The sequence below is a fragment of the Manduca sexta genome, chromosome 8 (genome assembly GCF_014839805.1).
Source record: "Manduca sexta isolate Smith_Timp_Sample1 chromosome 8, JHU_Msex_v1.0, whole genome shotgun sequence".
Classification (NCBI taxonomy): Eukaryota; Metazoa; Arthropoda; class Insecta; order Lepidoptera; family Sphingidae; genus Manduca; species Manduca sexta.
In genome coordinates this window covers 3,615,915-3,637,040 of record NC_051122.1, presented here as the reverse complement: position 1 = coordinate 3,637,040, position 21,126 = coordinate 3,615,915, and the positions used below count along the sequence as shown (strand labels likewise).

General features: G+C 35.3%; 1 protein-coding gene across 5 annotated transcripts; it reads right to left on the bottom strand.

Annotated features, from left to right (window-relative positions):
• Positions 1-375: 375 nt before the first annotated feature.
• On the bottom strand, positions 376-20,478 carry LOC115442727 (protein groucho). 5 transcript variants are annotated; one of them, XM_030167864.2, is made up of 18 exons: positions 20,046-20,478; positions 19,811-19,908; positions 19,115-19,178; positions 16,957-17,001; positions 16,535-16,672; positions 15,849-15,881; positions 12,582-12,725; positions 11,897-12,028; positions 10,788-10,910; positions 9,094-9,147; positions 8,333-8,452; positions 7,807-7,967; positions 6,062-6,323; positions 5,581-5,760; positions 5,268-5,346; positions 4,408-4,572; positions 3,453-3,652; positions 376-2,957 (listed from the first exon to the last, which is right to left on the bottom strand). In XM_030167864.2, exons 1-18 carry the CDS (start codon positions 20,085-20,087, stop codon positions 2,850-2,852), a joined length of 2,148 nt encoding a protein of 715 aa, XP_030023724.1. In that variant the 5' UTR covers positions 20,088-20,478; the 3' UTR covers positions 376-2,849. The 5 variants fall into 5 exon arrangements, with proteins under 5 accessions (XP_030023724.1, XP_030023726.1, XP_030023727.1 ...); XM_030167866.2 differs by having other exon boundaries at positions 10,803-10,910; XM_030167867.2 differs by having other exon boundaries at positions 10,815-10,910.
• Positions 20,479-21,126: the final 648 nt, after the last annotated feature.

Here is a 21,126-nt window from a genome sequence, read left to right as displayed (position 1 = left end):
GAGGAACTGCAATTTCCGAAATTTGCATATTTTTTTACAAGAAAAAAAAAACGATTTCTTTGTGGCAGTCCGAACCGCCTTCAGAGTATATTGATTCTTGCCCCCATGATTTTTTTGTGAAGGGATCAATGAACTCCTTATTAGATGCCAAAAGTGCATAGATAACGATAATGCTTAATTTGAATTAAATTTATATTTCTTCCATACACATATGCTGATCCCCAATATATGTAGGGACCTAATATATGCTAAAAATCTTCATTTGTTTTCTCACGTTACTAGCGTTTTCCCTCATTTAGTCCCTGACCAAGGCGCGGCACAGCGCTTGTGGTCAAACTATAGTCTCCTTAACATGGGGAAAATAAAAGCGACAAATATGGAAATAATAAATATAATCAAAGTAATACAATTCAATTTGCATGAAAATAACAAAGTTGTCTACAGTCAAATCGGGTGTTACATCAAATAGTATAAAACCATGTCCTTGAACAGATAATATCACATTTGCAGATCCTTATATATTGGAATTATTTTACAAAGTCCCCGTATTAAGTACAATGTAAACTGAACTCAATCACCATAAATAAATTTACCCATGTTCTATTTAATCAAAATAACCATTAAAGGAACTACAACCACAAATTATTATTACATTAATGTGACGCGCTCCCGTGTCTATGAAAAATAAAATTGTCTATGAAGAGTGTTGCCCTATTGCATGACCTGTTTCTACAGGTTTTGCTAATATAAAATAAGTTTTTTTTAATTATATTTCATCTCCGAAGTCTATTAATGTATCCTTAAATTCTTTTTGTTACAGTTGAATTCACATTAGGTGTATTATTTGATGTTACATGAAACTTATTCCAAATTTCTGTACAAAATTATATAGAATTCATATAAAAAAGTCTTAATACCTGTAAAATTTGCATTTTTTATTACAATGTATACAAAAAAAAAGTTTCAATTATTCTGTTCCATTGTCATTTAAGAACATAACATTTATTATTTACAAAAAATAAATGAAAATACATTTTCTATAACACTGGAGCCCATCACTTTAGACTCAGCAATTGATGTGAATAAGTGTGTGTAATCTATGTTTTTCTCTACTTATAGCACAACTGCCAAGCCAATAGTGTGCGTTATTCAACTCTAACACGTTGAAATAAAGACTAAATTCGTATGTAAATTGACAACATGATACGTGAGTTGATATCTGAAACTTTCAGTCTGAAACATTACACGTAGCTTATGAATCTTAATAAATACTCATAAGGAATAGTTTGGATACGTGTTTGCGTATTGGCAATTGTTTTAGTACCTTTTACCGCAGTTTTCAATAAACGATCCCAATAGCTTTTTCGATCTATCTCAAAAATGGATCAATCAGAACAAAGTGTTTTTGACACGCTTCCAAATAAGTTATTTTGATTGGTTCATTTATTAAAAACGGCTCTTAGTGGATATAATTCGATATTAAAAAACTTATAAAATGAAAAGCAAACAAAATTATATGTTGATTATTTTCGTCAATGCAAAGAAAATTTATTTCTTAGGAAATTATGCAAGAAATTCTTTGTGATATTACCTTGGCTAAGGACCTAAGAGGAAGGAGCATGAGGGGTCGATGATCTTTCAAATTTCCTCTTAAATTTAATTATTTAATATATTGAATCTATGCTTATGTTAAATAGGAATCTTTAAAATAAAAACGATTCGCATCGCGTGACAATGAGAATGGTCAGTGGAGATTTTATCATATATCTAAGGAATGATGGGGCCAGGAGAGTGGCATTCGCCCCTTGGCACACAAACGTAAGCCATTTCTATTACTAAAGAAATGCAATAACATATAAAAATAGTATGACTGTTTTTTATATAATGTTTTATATTTTTGCAATAATTTTACTCGACAAAAATCTTAGAGATTTTTAATTTTCATTAACCACATTGATATGACCTCAACATTTCATAAACACATTTTCTGTACAATAAATCTTGCCGATACCAAACACATATCACCAACAAACTAAAATCAACTTAGAAACATATTAAAAATGATTTTCATATTTCATTATAAAAATATATAATAACACTAAAAATATCCATATTTAACGGTGCAACATCTATCCATTACATTAAAAGTTACACTTATACCGATTAAAATACGTTTGGGGGGCTGTTGAAATGTTTCGAATAAAAATATTTGTACACAAGCACCCTAATTTTGTAGACTATGTCTAAAAATGGACTTCTGATCATCGCGTCACGCACGCTGACGTCTACTGACGTACTATTCAAAACGCTGACGCGTACGTTTATGCGGTTAGTATCAAACATTTCCCTATTGTTTTACATAGAGCGTAGTCTCAAAGTAAAATAGACGCACGTGTTTGACGACATGATCGGAAGTCTGTAACCTAAATGAATATGGGAGGACGATTCCACAGAGCACAAATACACAAAACGGCAGTATTAACAGCACTGAATGCTTATAAGGGCAGTTACAAGACATAAGCACCACAAGTCACAAGACATTTAAACATTCCATGAACTTCTCTTAAAACACAAAACACTTCAAAAGATTTCTAATCAAAATATACTTTTCTAGCATTCAAAATAAACATAACTGGTATCAAAATGCGCCTATTGCATTGGTCGTTTAAATGCACAAACATAAACTAAATCCAACTTTTTCTAGTCGAAAACAGTTAGAAATCACTAACCTACGCGAACAAACCCCAACAGCCTCCCAGACGCGTCAATATAAAAGCATTCTCACTTCACTGGACCACATGTTCGTGTTATTGCCTATGAGATTACGCGGCCACTGATACCGTCACATTTCAGTACATCACTTCGTAGACGGTCGCCTTCTTGTCGCCGGAGCCCGTCACTATGAACTTGTCGTCCGCCGATATATCACAACTGAGCACTGATGATGATTCTTTTGACTGTGGACAGGGAAGTTTTTGTCAGTATGTACAGTGCAACTATGTACTGAACTACAGAATAACAGTATACAGGATGGTGTATTAATTTATAAATAAAAATAATTTAGAAAAACGGCAATGTAACACAAATAGCACTCAGCTAATGCACGGGGTCAACGACCTTACAAGAGCGGAGCGAAAAATCAATTAATTCATTGAACTAATTAGTAAAATTATGATTCTTAAATCGACATTTTTTTGTGTCATCGTGTCAGGAATCAGCATTATCACCTGTATTTTTTTAGGAGCAGTTCTTCCCTTACACCCCGTTTAGATAAATAAAGTTCAAAAACACCTTTCACTTATCGCCGACTTCAATAAAGTATCCTAATCGCTATTTCGATCGATGGCGAAAATTAATCGGTTCATTCTCGGAATGGGATCGAAAATTAACATTCGTAGCGTTTATTAAAAACAGCCATTAATCAATATAAAAATGTCTACAATAATAATTACCTGGAATATACTAGCTCCGTACGGCGTGCGCCACGCGTTGAGCAAGTTGTCCTTGCCAGTGGACACGAACCACTTGCCACACGCGGCGAACTTGAGCGACAGCACGCACGACTCGTGCAACAGCAGCTGGTACCGGTCGGGCTTGCCAGCGTGCAACACTTCCACGTGCGAATTCTCCATGCCTACCGCTAGCCACGAACCTGAGACAACGATAACATCGTAATATTTTACACATGGAAATTGCATCAATATATTGCTTGAATTGCATTGCAGATATTCGAGATAAGTTTACATTAGAGGCAATATTTCAGTTTAACACGCATGAGACTTGCCGCATGTCCAGAAATCTTTAAAATCTCACCCAAGTTCCTTTATAGTACAGTACAACAGAACTGGCACTAGTAAATACCGCGTAACTGACGACAATAGCCATGTCGAGATCCATACATACAATACAGAATAATTATCGACATATTCAGTTTTGACTATCCGAAGATATTTGTTTTTTACTCACGCAGATTTGTAAATGCACGTTACTTGGTATTGTACTTTTTGTGAAGATATTCATGTATGTATTTACTTTAAGTACATTAAGTGGCTCCTAAAAACCAGTGCTGTTTTTGCTTATCATAACACAGTTTATGCTCAGATGGCAACCTAGTTGTTGCGGTCGGGACATAGAAATCGTTATAAATGCTTAGTGTTTTTTTTTTATTTATATATATATGTGGGATGCTGAAATTGAAAAATAGCGAACATTATCTGGATAATTTTATTGTTAATCATTACACATCTTATTTATCTTATTTTCTTCATACGTCCTAATTTTAACTGATATTTTTTCATCACCGGTCAGCAACTCAAACAGACTAAAACCGTCTTAGACTATCTATTCCCACATATATTTATGCATCACGTGTACCGCGACAGTAAATAATTTTTTCTTTCTATTTACCAGTAGGGCAGTATCCGAGCGAGAAGATCTGGCTGGAGAAGTCGTGCTGGTGCAGCTGGCGGCCCTCGCGCAGGTCCCACGAGCGCACGGTGTTGTCGAGCCCGCCCGTCCACAGCCGCGTGCCGTCGCCGCTGATGTCGATGCACGACGCGCCGTCCGTGTGGCCTGGACACACATAGTCATCAACTATTTTATAATAGTAAGATTTCGGTATTAAAACACGAACGGTGGTTCACAGACTGTTTATTGCGAAGCAACTTAGCGGTGACGGTACACAAAATAATATTTTTTATGTAATACCCACAATACCCAACAATAATCATACTACTATTTAGTATTTACAGACAGTCTTACTTATAAAAATTTCGCAGGTCTTAGTTAAAACACAAATTGACTCGATCAGCTGTAAGTCAAAACCCGCCATCTTGCCTCTTAATAAGGTTTAAACTAGGAAACCGGTGATGTTTTTGACAGCTATTCAAGCAATTCTTAAACACCCCTTAACGCTAAAAAGTTTATAAGTAAGACCGAGAATCTACAAATACAACTATCTAGATTTGCTAGTGTACAGTGAGGATGCTGGCGTTAATCAGTCCCTATAGCGAATCATGGCGTCTGCAGTGCAGTTGCATGTTTCCTCTCAGTGCATTAGTGCGGTCATGTGCAAATAAAAATACGACTGCGTCAAAATATGGCGAATATTTGAATGCGCATCGCTTACATGCAGTTATTGCAACTGCGCGCGCGCATCTCTATCAAGAACTCGCATAAAGGGCGTGCGCACCACCGCGGTGATGTATCACGGATCACGATAACATCTCAAGTCAGCAACAGCATTAATTATTAGTTTGATTATTTACCTTGGAATTGTCTAACTAATGTTTGGTTCTGTAGATCCCATACGGCGATGTTTCCGTCTGAACAACAACTGAAGCACACCTGAAAACAAAATAATAATGCAGTTTATCAGCTGCACAATATTTTAATATTAACGTTTCTCAGTTATATCTAATACTCACTATCTTTATTCAACCCCACCTTAATTAAAATTCCAAAAGCTACATATACGTTTTTTAGACTAATTAATTTGATTTTTTTTTAATGCCCAATATTTTCATAGTATTTACTGCTGCATATACAATAAACAATGACTTCTCCACAGTCGTAAAATACCTTAGAGTCCGGACTAATTGCTAGCGCGTAACACGCGGGTGCGCAGGAGGTGAGCTCGGCGCGCATGCGCGGCGTCGGCGAGCCGAGATCCCAGATGGATAGCGTCGACGCCTCACCGCCCACGATCAGTGTCCGACCGTCAGGCAGGAGCTTCACGGAGCGGATGTAGTTGTCTCGTTGCTAGAATAGGAACAAACAGATTCGTTAATTTTAAAAACATATGTATATCATTATAATTTGATAATAAATCATAGTGATATCTTCATGAGTTTGGTTGTATCATAGATTTAAGGATAGGTGTATGATTAAATATGTCGTTAGATGATTGGTATTTACGATAGACAGTTGCTTAAGGTAATAAAAAAAAATCACACAATTCTCTTTTCATATTAAATTAAATTACTACTTTTGATTCCATAATGATATGTTAACAGTTTTGCCACATCGAAGAATGGTACTAATAAAACAATATGCCACTGACCAAACAATCGAGCTGGCTGAGCGGCTCGAGGCTGGCGGGCGAGCCGGGGTTGGAGATGTCCCAGAGCTTGACGCAGCCCTTGCCGCCCGTGTAGGCGTGCCGCGCGGCGGGCGCGTGCGACAGCGCCACGGCGCACACCACCTCGCCGTGCGCCAGCGCCGCCACCGCGCGGGCGCCGCGCGGCACGCCCGGCGCCGCCAGCGCGTCCTGCGGGAACGGCACCGGCTGCAGCGGCCCGCCGCACGTGTGGTACGAGTACGCGCTGCAACACCAGATGATACACTTCAACTCATTCTTATACGACATTCACTTTGATACATGTTTGGAATTACACTACACCACATTTTTTCTGTTTTTGGAAACTAATTAAAAATTTTGAAACAAAAATGTGTTTTTAAGTCAATTAGCATTTCGTCTGTCAAATACAACTTCTATTCTCATTATCTAAAACTAGCTTTTGCCCGCGGCTCCGCCCGCGTTATAAAGTTTTTCAGGCTAAAGTTTTCCGTTATAAAAGTAGTAGTTTCACGGGAGCCTATGTTCTTCCCAGGGTCTCAAACTGTCTCCATACCAAATTTCATCTTAATACGTTGGGTAGTTTTTGAGTTTAACACGTTTAGGCAGACGGATGCAGCGGGGGACTTTGTTTTATAATATATTTTTTAGAACTATTTAAGAGAAACAATCCCGTCATACATCATTGTTGCATAACTTTAACCGTTTACGCAGCGCACGCAACGGACGCTCTCAAAACTAATAAATTGACCCGTTTTTGCAACATGTTTCATTACTGCTCCGCTCCTATTGGCCATAGCGTGATGATATATAACTAAGAGCACTCCACAAACAAAGGGCTATCCAATGCAAAAATATTTTTTCAGTTTGGACCGGTAGTTCCTGAGATTAGCTTTTACTGCTCCGCTCCTATTGGGTATAGCGTGATGATATATAGCTTATAGCGCTCCACGAACAAAGGGCTGTCCAACGCAAAAAGATTTTTTCAGTTTGGGCCGGTAGTTCCTGAGATTAGCCATTACTGCTCCGCTCCTAATGGGTATAGCGTGATGATATATATATATATAGCCTATAGCACTCCACGAACAAAGGGCTATCCAACGCAAAAAGAATTTTTCAGTTTGGACCGGTATTTCCTGAGATTAGCCATTACTGCTCCGCTCCTATTCGGTATAGCGTGATGATATATAGCCTATAGCGCTCCACGAACAAAGGGCTATCCAACGCAAAAAGATTTTTTCAGTTTGGGCCGGTAGTTCCTGAAATTAGCCATTACTGCTCCACTGCTAATGGGTATAGCGTGATGATATATATATATATATATATATATATATATATAGCCTATAGCACTCCACGAACAAAGGGCTATCCAACGCAAAAATATTTTTTCAGTTTGGACCGGTATTTCCTGAGATTAGCCATTACTGCTCCGCTCCTATTCGGTATAGCGTGATGATATATAGCCTATAGCACTCCACGAACAAAGGGCTATCCAACGCAAAAATATTTTTTCAGTTTGGACCGGTAGTTCCTGAGATTAGCGCGTTCAAACAAACAAACTCTTCAGCTTTATATAATAGTATAGATTTTTAGGATAATGATTTTGCCGCAAGTATTATTATTATTATTGTTGGCCACACATCACCTATCCTCTCTATTTCCATTTCCTCTCACACACTTAGCGCCCACATTCTGTTTCTTTCATACCGTTATTAATAAATATTTCTTACGGTTTAGCCGGTGGAGCGATGCCGTTCGTTCTGTGATGTGAGTTTTCATAGGGATGTGGCGGTCTGTACCCAGGATAACCGGGGAACCCGTACCCCGCTCTACCCGGTCCCGTGGGTGTGGGTGCCCGCGCCATTTTACTGCCGGGCGTGCCTGGTTTCTCCTGCAAAAGACAGTTTTTATTAAAAGTTACCGACTGCATTTGTGGCATAGTTATATTGCGCCAGGTACGACACTGGTCGGGGTCCTGCTTTCGAACCTGAGATTAGGCAAAGTGATATTAGATTTTTCTACTCAATATTAGCCCGGAGCTTGGAATTTGTACCCAATATAGCAATAAGCTCGCTCCTATCACATCATCTGATGGAACACAGAGGCGAAGAGTGGGTGCCCAAGTTTCACCTCTTCCTGCCCCTTCAATGAAAAAGGCGTGATGTGTGTTTGTTTACAAACGAAAAAAAAAAACAATAATTATTATACAAAATATGTTTTGTATAATAATTATTGTATATGTTTTGTATAACTTACATCTTTAGAACTCTTAGGTGTGGAGCGACTCGACGAGGAGCCGGATCTGGAGGGCGGTCGGGGACCATTTTCCGTCCTCTCGCCGCCCTCCGTGCGTACACTGGGTGACCCTCTCTCTTCCTACAACAAAAATATATATTTTTTAAATCTGACAAGGCATAATACTTTTCTGCACCAGTTAGCAAGAGATAGTATCTTTTGAGTCACACTCAATTTTATTAATATTATTAAAACTTACGCGAGACATATTAAATTAGTCGAAAACAACACGGTTTTACTCACGGTAAAAAGTAGACGGAATCGCCGACTAGTTTCGACCTATTAAGGTTTCGTGGACTCGGTGATGCCAGGGACACAGACAAGCTGCTGCCCACCATAGGGACAATTCTCTTTTTAATATATTTTATGTTACCTACATTTTATTTGTAAAGCGGCGGTAGCTTAGTTGGGAGTGGAACGGACTGCCGCGACGAATATCCGCAGGTTCAAATCCCAAGGGCACACACCTCTAACTTTTCAAAAAAATTATGTGTTTATTTTTTGTGAATTATCGCTTGCTTTAACGGTGAAGGAAAACATCGTGAGGAAAACCTGCATACTTGAGAAGTCTCTATAGGAATTTCGAAGTGGGTCAGTATATAATACAGGGCTGCTATTATTATTATATTATGTTATTATATTTTATTTCTCTAATCTCTAATTCCAATTACAATAACGTCTATAATGTAAGTTGATTTATAAAAACCCTATTTAAAACTCACCTCATTAGCAACATCCACAACCAAGTCCTGATCACTCTTCTCCGCATCACTGTCCTAAAATGTAAACAAACAATCAGTTTTCTATAACCAACAGTCGTGGCTAAAACTAACCAGCAACGGTTACTCCTGACGAGAGCTGTATTTACATTGCGAGCAATACTGTCCTTATACAGCACAAAGCATCTGATCAAACAAGCATACTCATGTACTGGTTGTTGATAAATATGACATTACTGTTCGCATTTTTTTTTTCATTGAAATAATTTATTTGAACCAGTAAATTGTAATAATTTTTTTTTATTGCTTGAATGACGAGACGAGCTTGCCGTTCGCCTGGTGGTAAGCGATACGACTGCCCATAAACACCAGAAACACCATCCAACACCTTGAGTTACACAGTATTGTTTGGTATTACACTGCGCTCGTCATCCTGAGACATGAGATGTTAAGTCTTATTATGTCCAGTAGTTACACTGGCTACAATGTCCTTCAAACCGGAACACAACAGTCACTACTCACTGCTGCTTGGCGGCAGAAACAGACATTGCGGTGGTACCTACCCTGGCGGACTTTCACGATACCTACTACCAATAAATTACTAAAAAAAACAAAATTTCCAGTACATTATTTAGATTCCGTCAATATTAATGTCTATACACACACGTTTACACTAAAATATATTTATGAGCAATTTACAAGTCTCTTGGTAATAGGGAAGATGCATTTGGCAGCTGTTTGATAATATTTTATATTACAAGGCCAGTATTATATTTTTTCCAATCATCAAGTAAGTTATTCAGTATGAAATACTATAGTCAGTATAAGTAACAAGATGTCCATTTCTACACAAGGATATCAAAAGATTTCCAGAAACATCTGCTGCAAGCAGTCTACATTCAGCGACTTCCCGCAACCTTCATCAGGTCGTCGGTCTACTATACACGTGGACATTCAATAGACATTGCAATTTACATGTATTATAGACATATAAAATAAAATATAAATTGCAGTTGTATAAATATAACAGTTTGTAAGTATTGTTTGTCTTTTATATACAGTCAGGTTTTATTTTATTCGATGGATAAGTTTTCTGATGTAATAACCGGCTTTGTCAAGATTATAACATCAATGTGATTTTTTAACGCAAATCCAATTAGATTGTACCTTTTATGCCGCCATTTTATTTTCAAGTCGTATACAACTTCACGCCGTATTGCTAGGTTAGGTTATAACGTTAAGTATAGAATGAAGTTATTACGGTTGCGGCTATCTTGTCAAGTAAAGTTTAAAAAAGCTATGCGATGCACGCAGCGCATTAGAAATGGGATCCTTATTATTCGCTGTGATTATTTTATCTATAATGAATAATTCTAGATGGCTCATCGCTGTGCAACTTAAACAATATCTACCAAACCATAAGTACCTATTATAAAATAATAGCCGACAAACACCTTGAGCAAGCGTGGTAAGTATTTTTATTAACATAAATATAGCTCCACTAACATACAATAAATCCGTTTACGCTAGTTCTCACTTTCCTAACCTTACTTCAATTTTGAAAATTTCCCCACGTTATATCTTCTATTATCAATCTTTGTCCATTTAACAACAACCAGCACGTACATTCCTGCTAGAGAAGGGGAGACGGAGAGGGGGTCTAACAAAGCGTGTGTGGTGTAGGAAGCGACACATACACTACACAGACTCACATGGCCGAGTACCTTCTCCTCCTTCCGCCGCTTGACGTCGAGCGGCTCGGGGTCGGGCGAGCGCGGCCGGTACTTCTGCTCGCGCTCGTGCGGCGACACCGACCGTCTCTGCACACATTGCACGTATTACATACTTCGAGGGCTCTTAAGTAAACTGTCGTATCTAAAAAATTGTTATTTGTATCGCGCCGGCATAATACACGGCGGCATCACGTGCATCACCCCTGTGTGCTCCAAAGCCTACGTGTTGCGCCCGCGCACTTCGCTCCGCGCTCCCGCAGTGCCTCCTTGAGCCTATACTGTTTTTAATACCTAGTGTTGTAAAGGTAATTATTTTTGGGACTCAGTCTTTTGGCTTTATTTCCCTGCCCTGATCAGGCACTCAAATCATACACCCAAGCGATGATTTACACTTTTTAAAGTTCCATTATCTATGTACTGTTTACTAAGGAACCCATTAGAAAAATCTTCATTTATTAACTTTTCTTAATGGGTTTGGAACTGAGTTAGTAAATAAAGATAATGAAACGCTATAAAAGTGTAAATCGCATTTTTTTCAGATACGATAGTTTACTTAGGAGCTATCGACTTTATGTTTATATACATATCGACAATTGAAAGGCTAATTGACTTAAACGAAATATTTTTTGCCATCCTAAGTTTCATACATACTTAAAATCAACACTTTTTTCTATGTTTTTTTTTAATGGAGTTAAAAATTTTCGAAAAAAAATTCGCGTAAGTCAATCAACCTTTCAAACGACGATATTAGGACATATTTTATAGCTGGTACACATTTCAAGATATAGAAGAGGTAACAAAGTACGACTGTCATGATAAATATAAAAAAATAAGAACAATATGGAGAGCGTTTGGTAGGGTGATATTTCCGAAGGTTTCTATCTCCCTTCCCAATCATTATTGCGAGATTCACTAGGCCATATATCTATGATTCTTCTGTTGATATTTATGGATGAAAATCGCTTTAAAACATCATCCGATCTATCCGCTCATTTGTCAGTCAAACCAAGAAAAAAAAGCTAAGTGAACCTATTAAATCAGTAAACAGATACCAAAACAATGTCTTTATATACCGATTGTAAAACTCTCGATGAGACAAGCCTATCGTCCTCTCTGGGCGGCTGCTGTCCTGGTAAGTGCGGGGGAGGTGCGGGACCGCCTGGCAGTACCGGGGGCTTTATATCCGCCGGGGGAGGTAGTTCCACCTGCAATATGAATTCTGAGATATTCATAAGGTTATGAATAAGGTTTTAGGATTTTTTTTTTAAATTTCAAATAGATTTTATGGTCAGCTATTGTACTAAACAGCTAATATAGATAGTCTTATATGGTTATGTTACAAGTAGCATTTACTCAGAAGTTGTGATATAGGTCCATGAATATTGTGAAAAATAATCGATACTTATTCAATACGCAAACCTACACAATTAAAAAATATATTTTTTCGTCAAGTAGTAAAACCATTATGTTGAGATGTTTTTCTCTATGCATAATGAACGAAAAAGCACGTCCATGTTGATAACACTCTTACGGAAAACCAGAGTGTAATGGCCAATTTGTTCAATGCGAATGCGCAAAGTTGAACAAATCATTCTTCAATTTGTAACGTCTTAACTATAATTACGAAAACCACAAATTGTTCAGACCAACTAAACCACTAAATAAGAAATGTGTCTCGTATTTCTCTTTGATAACCTTATTAAAATAAACGTTAATTTTTTAATCATTTTTTTTCCCTACAAATATAAACTCTCTCACCTTATGCGCAGGCGGCGGCAGATGCGGCGGAGGCTGGGGCCCCGCGCCCGGCGCGAACAGCAGCCCACCCGCGCCGAGCAGCCCGCCACCGGGTCCCACGCCCCCCACGCCGTGCGACAGCCCCGCAGACGCGTGGATCTGTTGCTGCCGGCAAACGCACGTTATACTATCACATGTGATCGGGGAGAATGGGGATAGAGTAACAATAAACTGGGCCTTAGACAAAATGCTTTTCTACAATCGTTCACGCTCATAAGGCAAACAAAAAGTATGGGAATGACATTCCAACAATAAATCTAGCGCAATATTAGCGTGAACGATAGTAGGAAGGCATCTTGTCTACGATGTCTGATCAATTCAAATGTGTAAATAGTTTTCAATAAAGTGCTCAAGGAATATTCTATGTTGTGAATACCAGAATGATAGATGTGATCAATTTTGAAATATGTTTACAATAAATAAAGTAATAACGGGTCTTACGAAAAATAGCTGTATTATGTAGATAGATGATAGGATGATAATAAATTATTAAAAAAAGACTCAGACAGACATTAACTGAAATGATAATAAAAATGTTTTGTTTCTTAAGTTACGAAATGATTTGAGGAAAAGTGGCTTTATTTTATAGTTACAAGACACATCAAAATGAAATATTCACATATGAATATCACACACTATTCTAGTTTAATAAAGTCGTTAACGATTTTAAACATTTTTTTAAAAAATCATAATAATGGCGAAATCTTTATTGTGTTCATGCATTTTCTTAATCTAGTTTTCAATCATATAATAATTCATCACTAGACAATTTTAATAACTACATTTACGATTGTTTTTAAGTACTTATTGAAAGAGTAAAACAAAAATTTAATAAAAATGGCCAAATACTGTTTACCCGACCGAGGTCTTATGTTTTCTATATTGACATTATTAAAGAAAAATGTATACACGACATACAAAAACGCATTGTGAATACATCCCATCTGAGTAATTCAATTTAATTGACAATTTAAATGTCTTTTTATTTATACAAAGAAAATGCTTATTTAATTAAGGACGTAAATATCATGTAAATTTATAAAACTGTTTACACAGAAGAAGAAGTTTCATATATTGTTGATTTTCATTTCTTTTTTGTTGTAAGAAGGTTCGAACGAAATTTTAAACTCAAATAATACTTCTACATCTAAGCTGTATCCAACCAATAAAATGGTTGTCGATTTTATTAAAATGACGAGGCATTTTCTTAATTTGATAGTCAGTGATCTATTTGTATTAAAAGATTTCCGTGCAAAATTTCGATTTCGATTTGCGGGCCAGGTAGTAATTGGGGTTTTCTGTTGAATATAAACCTGCAGTCTGGAATTTGTGCCCCATATGGTGACTGATTCGCCCCTGTCACATTGTGGGACTGAATATACAAAAATAGGGAAAATCTAACTCAATCAAAAAAATAAGCAAAACCTAATCAATCATAATTTCAACAAAATAAAACATTTACATACACGTGTAACAACAGAAAAATTACTTATGGGAAACATTATTTAACCACGACAAACAACACTTATCCAACATCTATGCAAACATTAAATTCTTTATCAAATTGATGCATTATGAGGATTTTATGGTTTATCATTCAAGATTGGGTTTTTTATATAGAGGAATTTTATTCTCAATCATAGTCTAGTGTTGTATCTTTTTTTGGAAAATCGATATTCTGAAACCACAAAATGTGCTTATATTCATTTTTTTTTTAAAGAGAAGTTTGAAAATCTTCCCAAAATGTACATAAAAGTACGTATTGTAAATATTTTACGATTTCAAACACATTGTAACATCTTATTTTATATATGTCTTTTCATATTAGTAATAAGAAAGTACTAGAGTAATAAACAATTAACTCCGCCATCCATACAAAATTTCATTACACGAGCAATCACAGAATGCAATACAGCTAACATACATGTATCCGTGTAAACTAATACTACATTTGTACAGCGTAAAATCGAATCAACGGTGCTTGCATACAATGAAATGTGAAGTTAAAAATGATTACATACACTTGTGTACAATTAATTTTACAATAAAACTCACATGATACGCATCACGCGAGTGATTTGAGAAAATTTATGTCGGCCTGTGCATTTTCTTGTGAAATAATGTTGTATTCATATCGATAGAAATATATTTTCGATGTGATCTAAGATCTTTCGCATATTACGTCAAACAAAGGTTTAACTTGTCGATGCACCAACTTGCAATGGAATACTGTAATATGGAATTTTAGTGAAAATACCATTATAATAACAGCTGGCCTTTGTCAGGGAATAGGGCAGATCACTCATTCTGATAATTTATTTTACTAATTTAAGTACTGCATTAATATGTAAGACGGTCCGTTCTAGAGACTTTTAAATTCAATATAATTATCAGTCATTTATAGATGGAAATAAAGTCTATCGATATTTTCTATTAACAAGGGGATATCGATAATATTGATTAGTCTATCGCAAGATCCCCTCACTAATGTCGATTGATTTTCGTAATTGCTCGGTATGCGTCCTACTTGCTATTACACGCTTAAAAATTAATTTAGCAATTACATTTTGATAGCGTGACTGCACATCATAATATATCTTGACTAAAAATGGAATGATTGTAATGTGAAAAAATAGATCTCCTATTGAAAAAAATCAAATATTAACTATAAATACTTATTTGTGGAGAATATTTTTAGGTAAATTAGAGATAGTATTTCACGAACCATCGGTTCAATTGGCACCGAAATTATATATTTAAAAGTAATATAATGGGCCACCTTTGATCTCGTGAGAGGAATATGAGGTTTAAGTCACAGATTGATTCTACTTCGAAAAAAAATATATATTTAGGGTAAGAGGTTTGTGTCCGAAATAGGACGAAAATTAACTCGACGAATTGTCATGACATCATTTATGTTTCTATGAAACCTTTACACATAAAAACGTAATGTTTATGATATACATTAAATGACGTCACAAGTGCTCAGTCAGAAACACTAAAGAGCTTAAAATTGTTTTAACAAACCGGAATCTAAACACTCAGTGAATCGACTACACAAAAACAAAACGAAAATGCAAAAGCCGCCAAAGATTAATCAACAAAGATGCAATTCAGAAGCGACAGATGACATACGTCGTGTAGTTGAGAAAAAAACGGGCAACATAAATGTAACAAAAATAATGTTAATCACAACACATATTAACCAAGCTCAGTATTGTCACTTACAAGCAGTTGTTGTAGGCCCTGTTGTTGCTGTTGCTATAAACAGAAATAAATACTGCGTTGATAAATGAACTTTACCATTCTGATTACTATTTTTTTTTTTTGTCTTTGTGTGATATGAATGTTTTTGTACAGTTGATATTGATTGGATTTTACTTAATTTCATAGACAACTTTATAAAGACAAATTCAGCGCGGTTAAGGATTGCATTCAATAATAGCCGAGAATTTTACTTTTGGATTGAAAAAAATAAATCAGGTTCGGATGTAATTTTAGATACATTCAAGATGTTCAAACCCTAAGGGTCATACCTACAGAAAACAGGATTATTATGTTCTGTGGTCCGGCCTAATAAGACGCCGAATAATATACAACGACGTAGAATATTACAAGATCATAAAATCGTCCTGTATCTTACAAAAAATAATAGCGAACATACAATTAACATTTTAGTTAATACAGTTAGACATGATAGTAACACATATAGCCTTATTCGTAAAAAAATAATCAGATGCTTTAAACAATGCATATTTTTGTCACTTTATTAGTATACAAATTCTTATAACATAATCCATATTTTTTTTTACATTTAATTGTTCATGTGATTAAAAATGTTTCTTACATCTGTACGTCACATATGACTAAATTTCTGCAAACAAGGCATATAACGTTTTTATGTTAACACTTACCCCAATGATAGCGTTAAGTTCGGACATGGTGACTTGCTTGGCTCTCTCGACAGCGGACGCGACTTGTTGCTGATGCTCTTGCGCCAAGAACGGCAGCACTTGACCAATTATAGCGCTCAACCTCTTCGCTATTTCCGTCTGGCAATAACAATATTTGAAGTCATGTGACTTGAAAATTTTAAAGTTGGAAAATTTTGTAAACTAATGTCGTTTTTGTAATGGTCAACTAGAAAACTATAATTTAAAAAATACAACTTATAGTTAAACCTTCCTTGTTTGGAGTCTTGATTATTCCCAGCAAATTAGACTTCTAGTTTGCTTTACAGGTATTGATGAATTGAAATATAATTTGTTTTATTATATTTTTATAAAGTGTGTTCATTCATACAGACGTAGAGGATAAATTTTATTTAGTAACATACCTGCTTATGCATCTCCACGTTCAGTCCATAGGACATTTCATAGTACTGCAACAAAGATATTACATTTTCTTGATAATATAGAAAGATAAAACTTTAACATATGTTTACAGAATTGTATATAGAACAGCGGAGAGTACAAAAATAATTATGACAGTTCCTACTGTCAGAGTTGAGGAGATATCGATTTATTTATATGAGATAGCGTGATCGAAAACGATTTATAAAATATTCCTACTAATAGCCTAAATGTACACGTTTGAGAACATGTCTAAATATTTATTAGTAGTCATCACATAAACTGCAGAATTGATGTATCGTTTACATCAATTCTGTAGTTTAACAATTATCCAGTGTCAACAATTATCCTGAAAAATTACACGAAGTCGGAACGACGTGCAAAAGCTAGAATAAACATAGCTTGAATGAGAAAATCTTCAGCTATGTCTTGCGATTCTCCGTTTAAATGTATACATCGATTATATCTCATTTTTTTCTTCATTCTATTTATGATTTGTGCCAGGATATAAAACAAATTTCGAATCACACAACATCATGGTGTATTTGTCATTGCCAATTAAAAACAACATTACTTACACAATAAAATACGAACGGCAATCAACCCTGTCTATGAGCATAACGTTAAAATACATTACCAACAAAGTAAAAACAATATCCATTACAGCGTCAATGAAGTATGTGTTACATGAGAAAAATGTTTCCATAAAAAACCGCAAACTCAGTTCATTATCTCGTGTACACATTCAATATTTGTCATTTCATAATTTTATCTCTATTTGCACGAGTTAAACAGGGCTTTTTGTTTGCTTGCTAATCAACTTTATGGGGGCTGAAATGTGTTTGGTTGATATTAGTGTTCATTCATTTGCAAATACTACATGTTGTTATTTTGCATGTTTAATTTGATATGAAGAGTTTGATAATTTGCTTGGTAAAATCCAATTACGCATTTAAACATACAGACACAGCTCAAAATGTGATGTGTAGATGTTTTATTAATAACTTGGCAGGTATTAATATCCTTGTGTGTTTATTATAAGAAATTATGCATTTTGATCATTCGTTTTCAAATGCCTTTATCCTGAACTGCATATGAAATTCAAAAGCACAGAAATATGGTGAATACTACTATAGTAAATATAGTCTGCAAATTATTTAATTAATTAGATTTTTTGAGGGAATTTGGGTATAGTAAATGATATGCTTCCCCTTGTTTATGGTATTAAGCGATGAGTAGAAAATAATTAATATTGGACAATATACTTTCTTCTAGTAGTTTTTGAACTTTAATCATTTACGCAGCGCAGGCAATGGTAGCTTTCAAAAGAAATACATTTTCCCCGTGTTTGCAACATTGTTCAATAATGCTCCACTACCATTGATTATAACGTGATATTATATAGCCTTTACCCTTCCTTGATAAATGGGCTATTCAACACTAATTAGATTTTTTTTACTTTGAACCGGTAGTTCCTGAGATAAACACATCCAAACAAACAAACTCTTCAGCTTTATGTAATAGTATACATTTGTGCTAATTTTACATTCCTCCAAGTAAATAATGCTTTTGGTGCAATAATTATGTATATATGAATGAGGCGAAAACTGCATAATATGGATCACCCTATTGTTAATAATCATGATAACCTATAACGGCTACAATAGCATAAAAATCTTTAATGTGTTGCTGAACTTTAAGAGTCACTTCTGAAGACTGGTTGAAATGGCATGTATTATTCAGCAGTGGACTTAAATATAAGCTGATGATGAAATAATGATGAAGACTAACTTCCCACACTTTGAGATTAAATAATTAAACAAGAAGTAATTAACTTTAGTTTCTTTAGCTTTCAAGGACCTTAACTACTATAGTTGCACGAAAATATAATATGTTACTGACTGTGTCAATCATAGTTTAATTTATTTTTTACCATTTAACTGAAAACTCACAATCTCTCAACTGTGTATGGCAAGAGTAATATGTAAACACAATTTCACTAATAACTGTTACCGTAAGTGATTCATGTTTCAGATAGATAAGCAGGCCGTAGTTTTCTAAACTGTCCTTAAAACTTTTATAGTAGACTAACAGTATTCCAGTAACACAAAAACTGTGTTAAAAAGATTTTTAAACACTTACCATAACATAATGCCTTTGCATTTCTGTTTTTTCTGACGCAAGTTTCTCACATTCCAGTTTCAACCTGAAATGGCAATATTTGCATTAGCTCAATGTAAATGAACATAGTACAGGATAAGAAACCACAGTATATTAACTTAAAGATTATAATTAAGGAAAATAGAGACCAACCATTTGAAATGATTGTTGTAACCTCATTTATTATTTTAAGTGCACTTTGGGACATGCTATTGTTGTAACTTAAATTTTGTAGGATGTTTTATACATTTTAAAATGGTGGATATATCTGTTAATAGAAATTGAAGTGCGAGGAAGACCAAATGCCTCCTTCTGGGTATCATTTACAAAACTAAAGAATTTAGAAAATCTTGATTCATAAAGTTTATAAATGTGTTGATAACTTAATTATATTAAATGTTATTTAAGCTTCTTTACTTTATTCAGATTTAGACCATGAATAGTAATATGATTAACATTTTAAAAGAAACCACAATTAATAAGTCATAGGGTTGATTACAAATTGTATTGTTAGTTTGGTTTCACTATTATTTTGGTACAATATTTACGGAAATATATGATTGTTAACAATGTATTAATACTTACAATTGTCTTGTTAGCATAATAAGTCATAAATGTTAATTAATAATTCAATATTTGTGACAACTAAATGAAAACATTAATGTAAATGTTACTTACGTATGATACTGCGCTTGTAAGAAGTTAAATTCTTCTTTAATACGTTCTAATGTGTCCGCTATTGTAAATTTTATAGGACCTGCAGGAGGCTGTGGACCCTAGAATCAAAAAAAAATGAGTACAGGGATAATATGAGTATCAAAGTCACTTTTGTACTAAAGTGATGGATATAACATATTTATCAATGTGATGTATTTAGTCTGAACAAGTTTATAATAGTGAAAATAATACAAACCCTTACTGCGGCCGATGGATGCCGCGTAGCAGTTGGGTACATCGTGAGTAGTGACGAATAATCACCAAAATATATCAATCATATACAATCAAATAAAGTTTTCTTTTGATCCGTTAGCTAACACCATCAGCACCATTTCATAAATCACCGTTTGCCTCTGCTATAACACACTAAACACCGGGAAGCTCGACTTACGCGCTAACGACAATGATACGCACAAACTTTGAACCAAAACTTTTGAATTTACGATCATTATAATGTCATAAACAACTTTTAAATATGTTTATCAAAAACGATGTAGCTCGCGGGATAATTACACATACAATCTAACAAATATTTCGTGAGAGTCAACAGATTTTCGCAATTTTTACCATAAATCCACGCCGTAATTTTTGTTCGGCTGTCATTGGGCTGTCATGTCATCCATCATCATTATTTACAACCTTCATTCTCGATATCACACTGAATCGCTACGTCTATGCTCTAAACGAGAATGTCATCTCTATATTTCCATTTTCTGAAGTTGCCATGCTCTTTGCTAGTAAATACATATTATGTACAAACAAAGTTGATGCATAAAAAAAAATAGACTTATGTTTTATATATAAAACAGAATTCACCAAAATACATACATAACATCACGCATTTTATCCCCAAAGGGGTATGCAGAGGCGCAACTAGGGCACCCACTTTTCGCCAAGTATGTTCTGTCCCATGATGTGATAGGGGGCGAGCCTATCGCCATATCGGGCACAAATTCCAGACTCCGGGCTGATACTGAGCAGAAAAACCCAAATATCACTTTGCTCGACCCGGGATTCGAACCCAGGACCTCAGAGTGCTATTGTACCGGACATGCAATACAACTACGCCACCGAGGCAGTCTTAGTATCATTATTCACCAAAATAATGATAAGTTGTTACGAATTCGATAAAATTGTAATGAAAAAGATATATTTCGTATTTCTTATAGTATTGCTTTCAATAAATAGGTAGATATGCGCATGCTGATTCCACGAAATTGACGAGAACAAATGAACATAAAATATTACTGGATAGATATCTAACGTCTTCATTATAA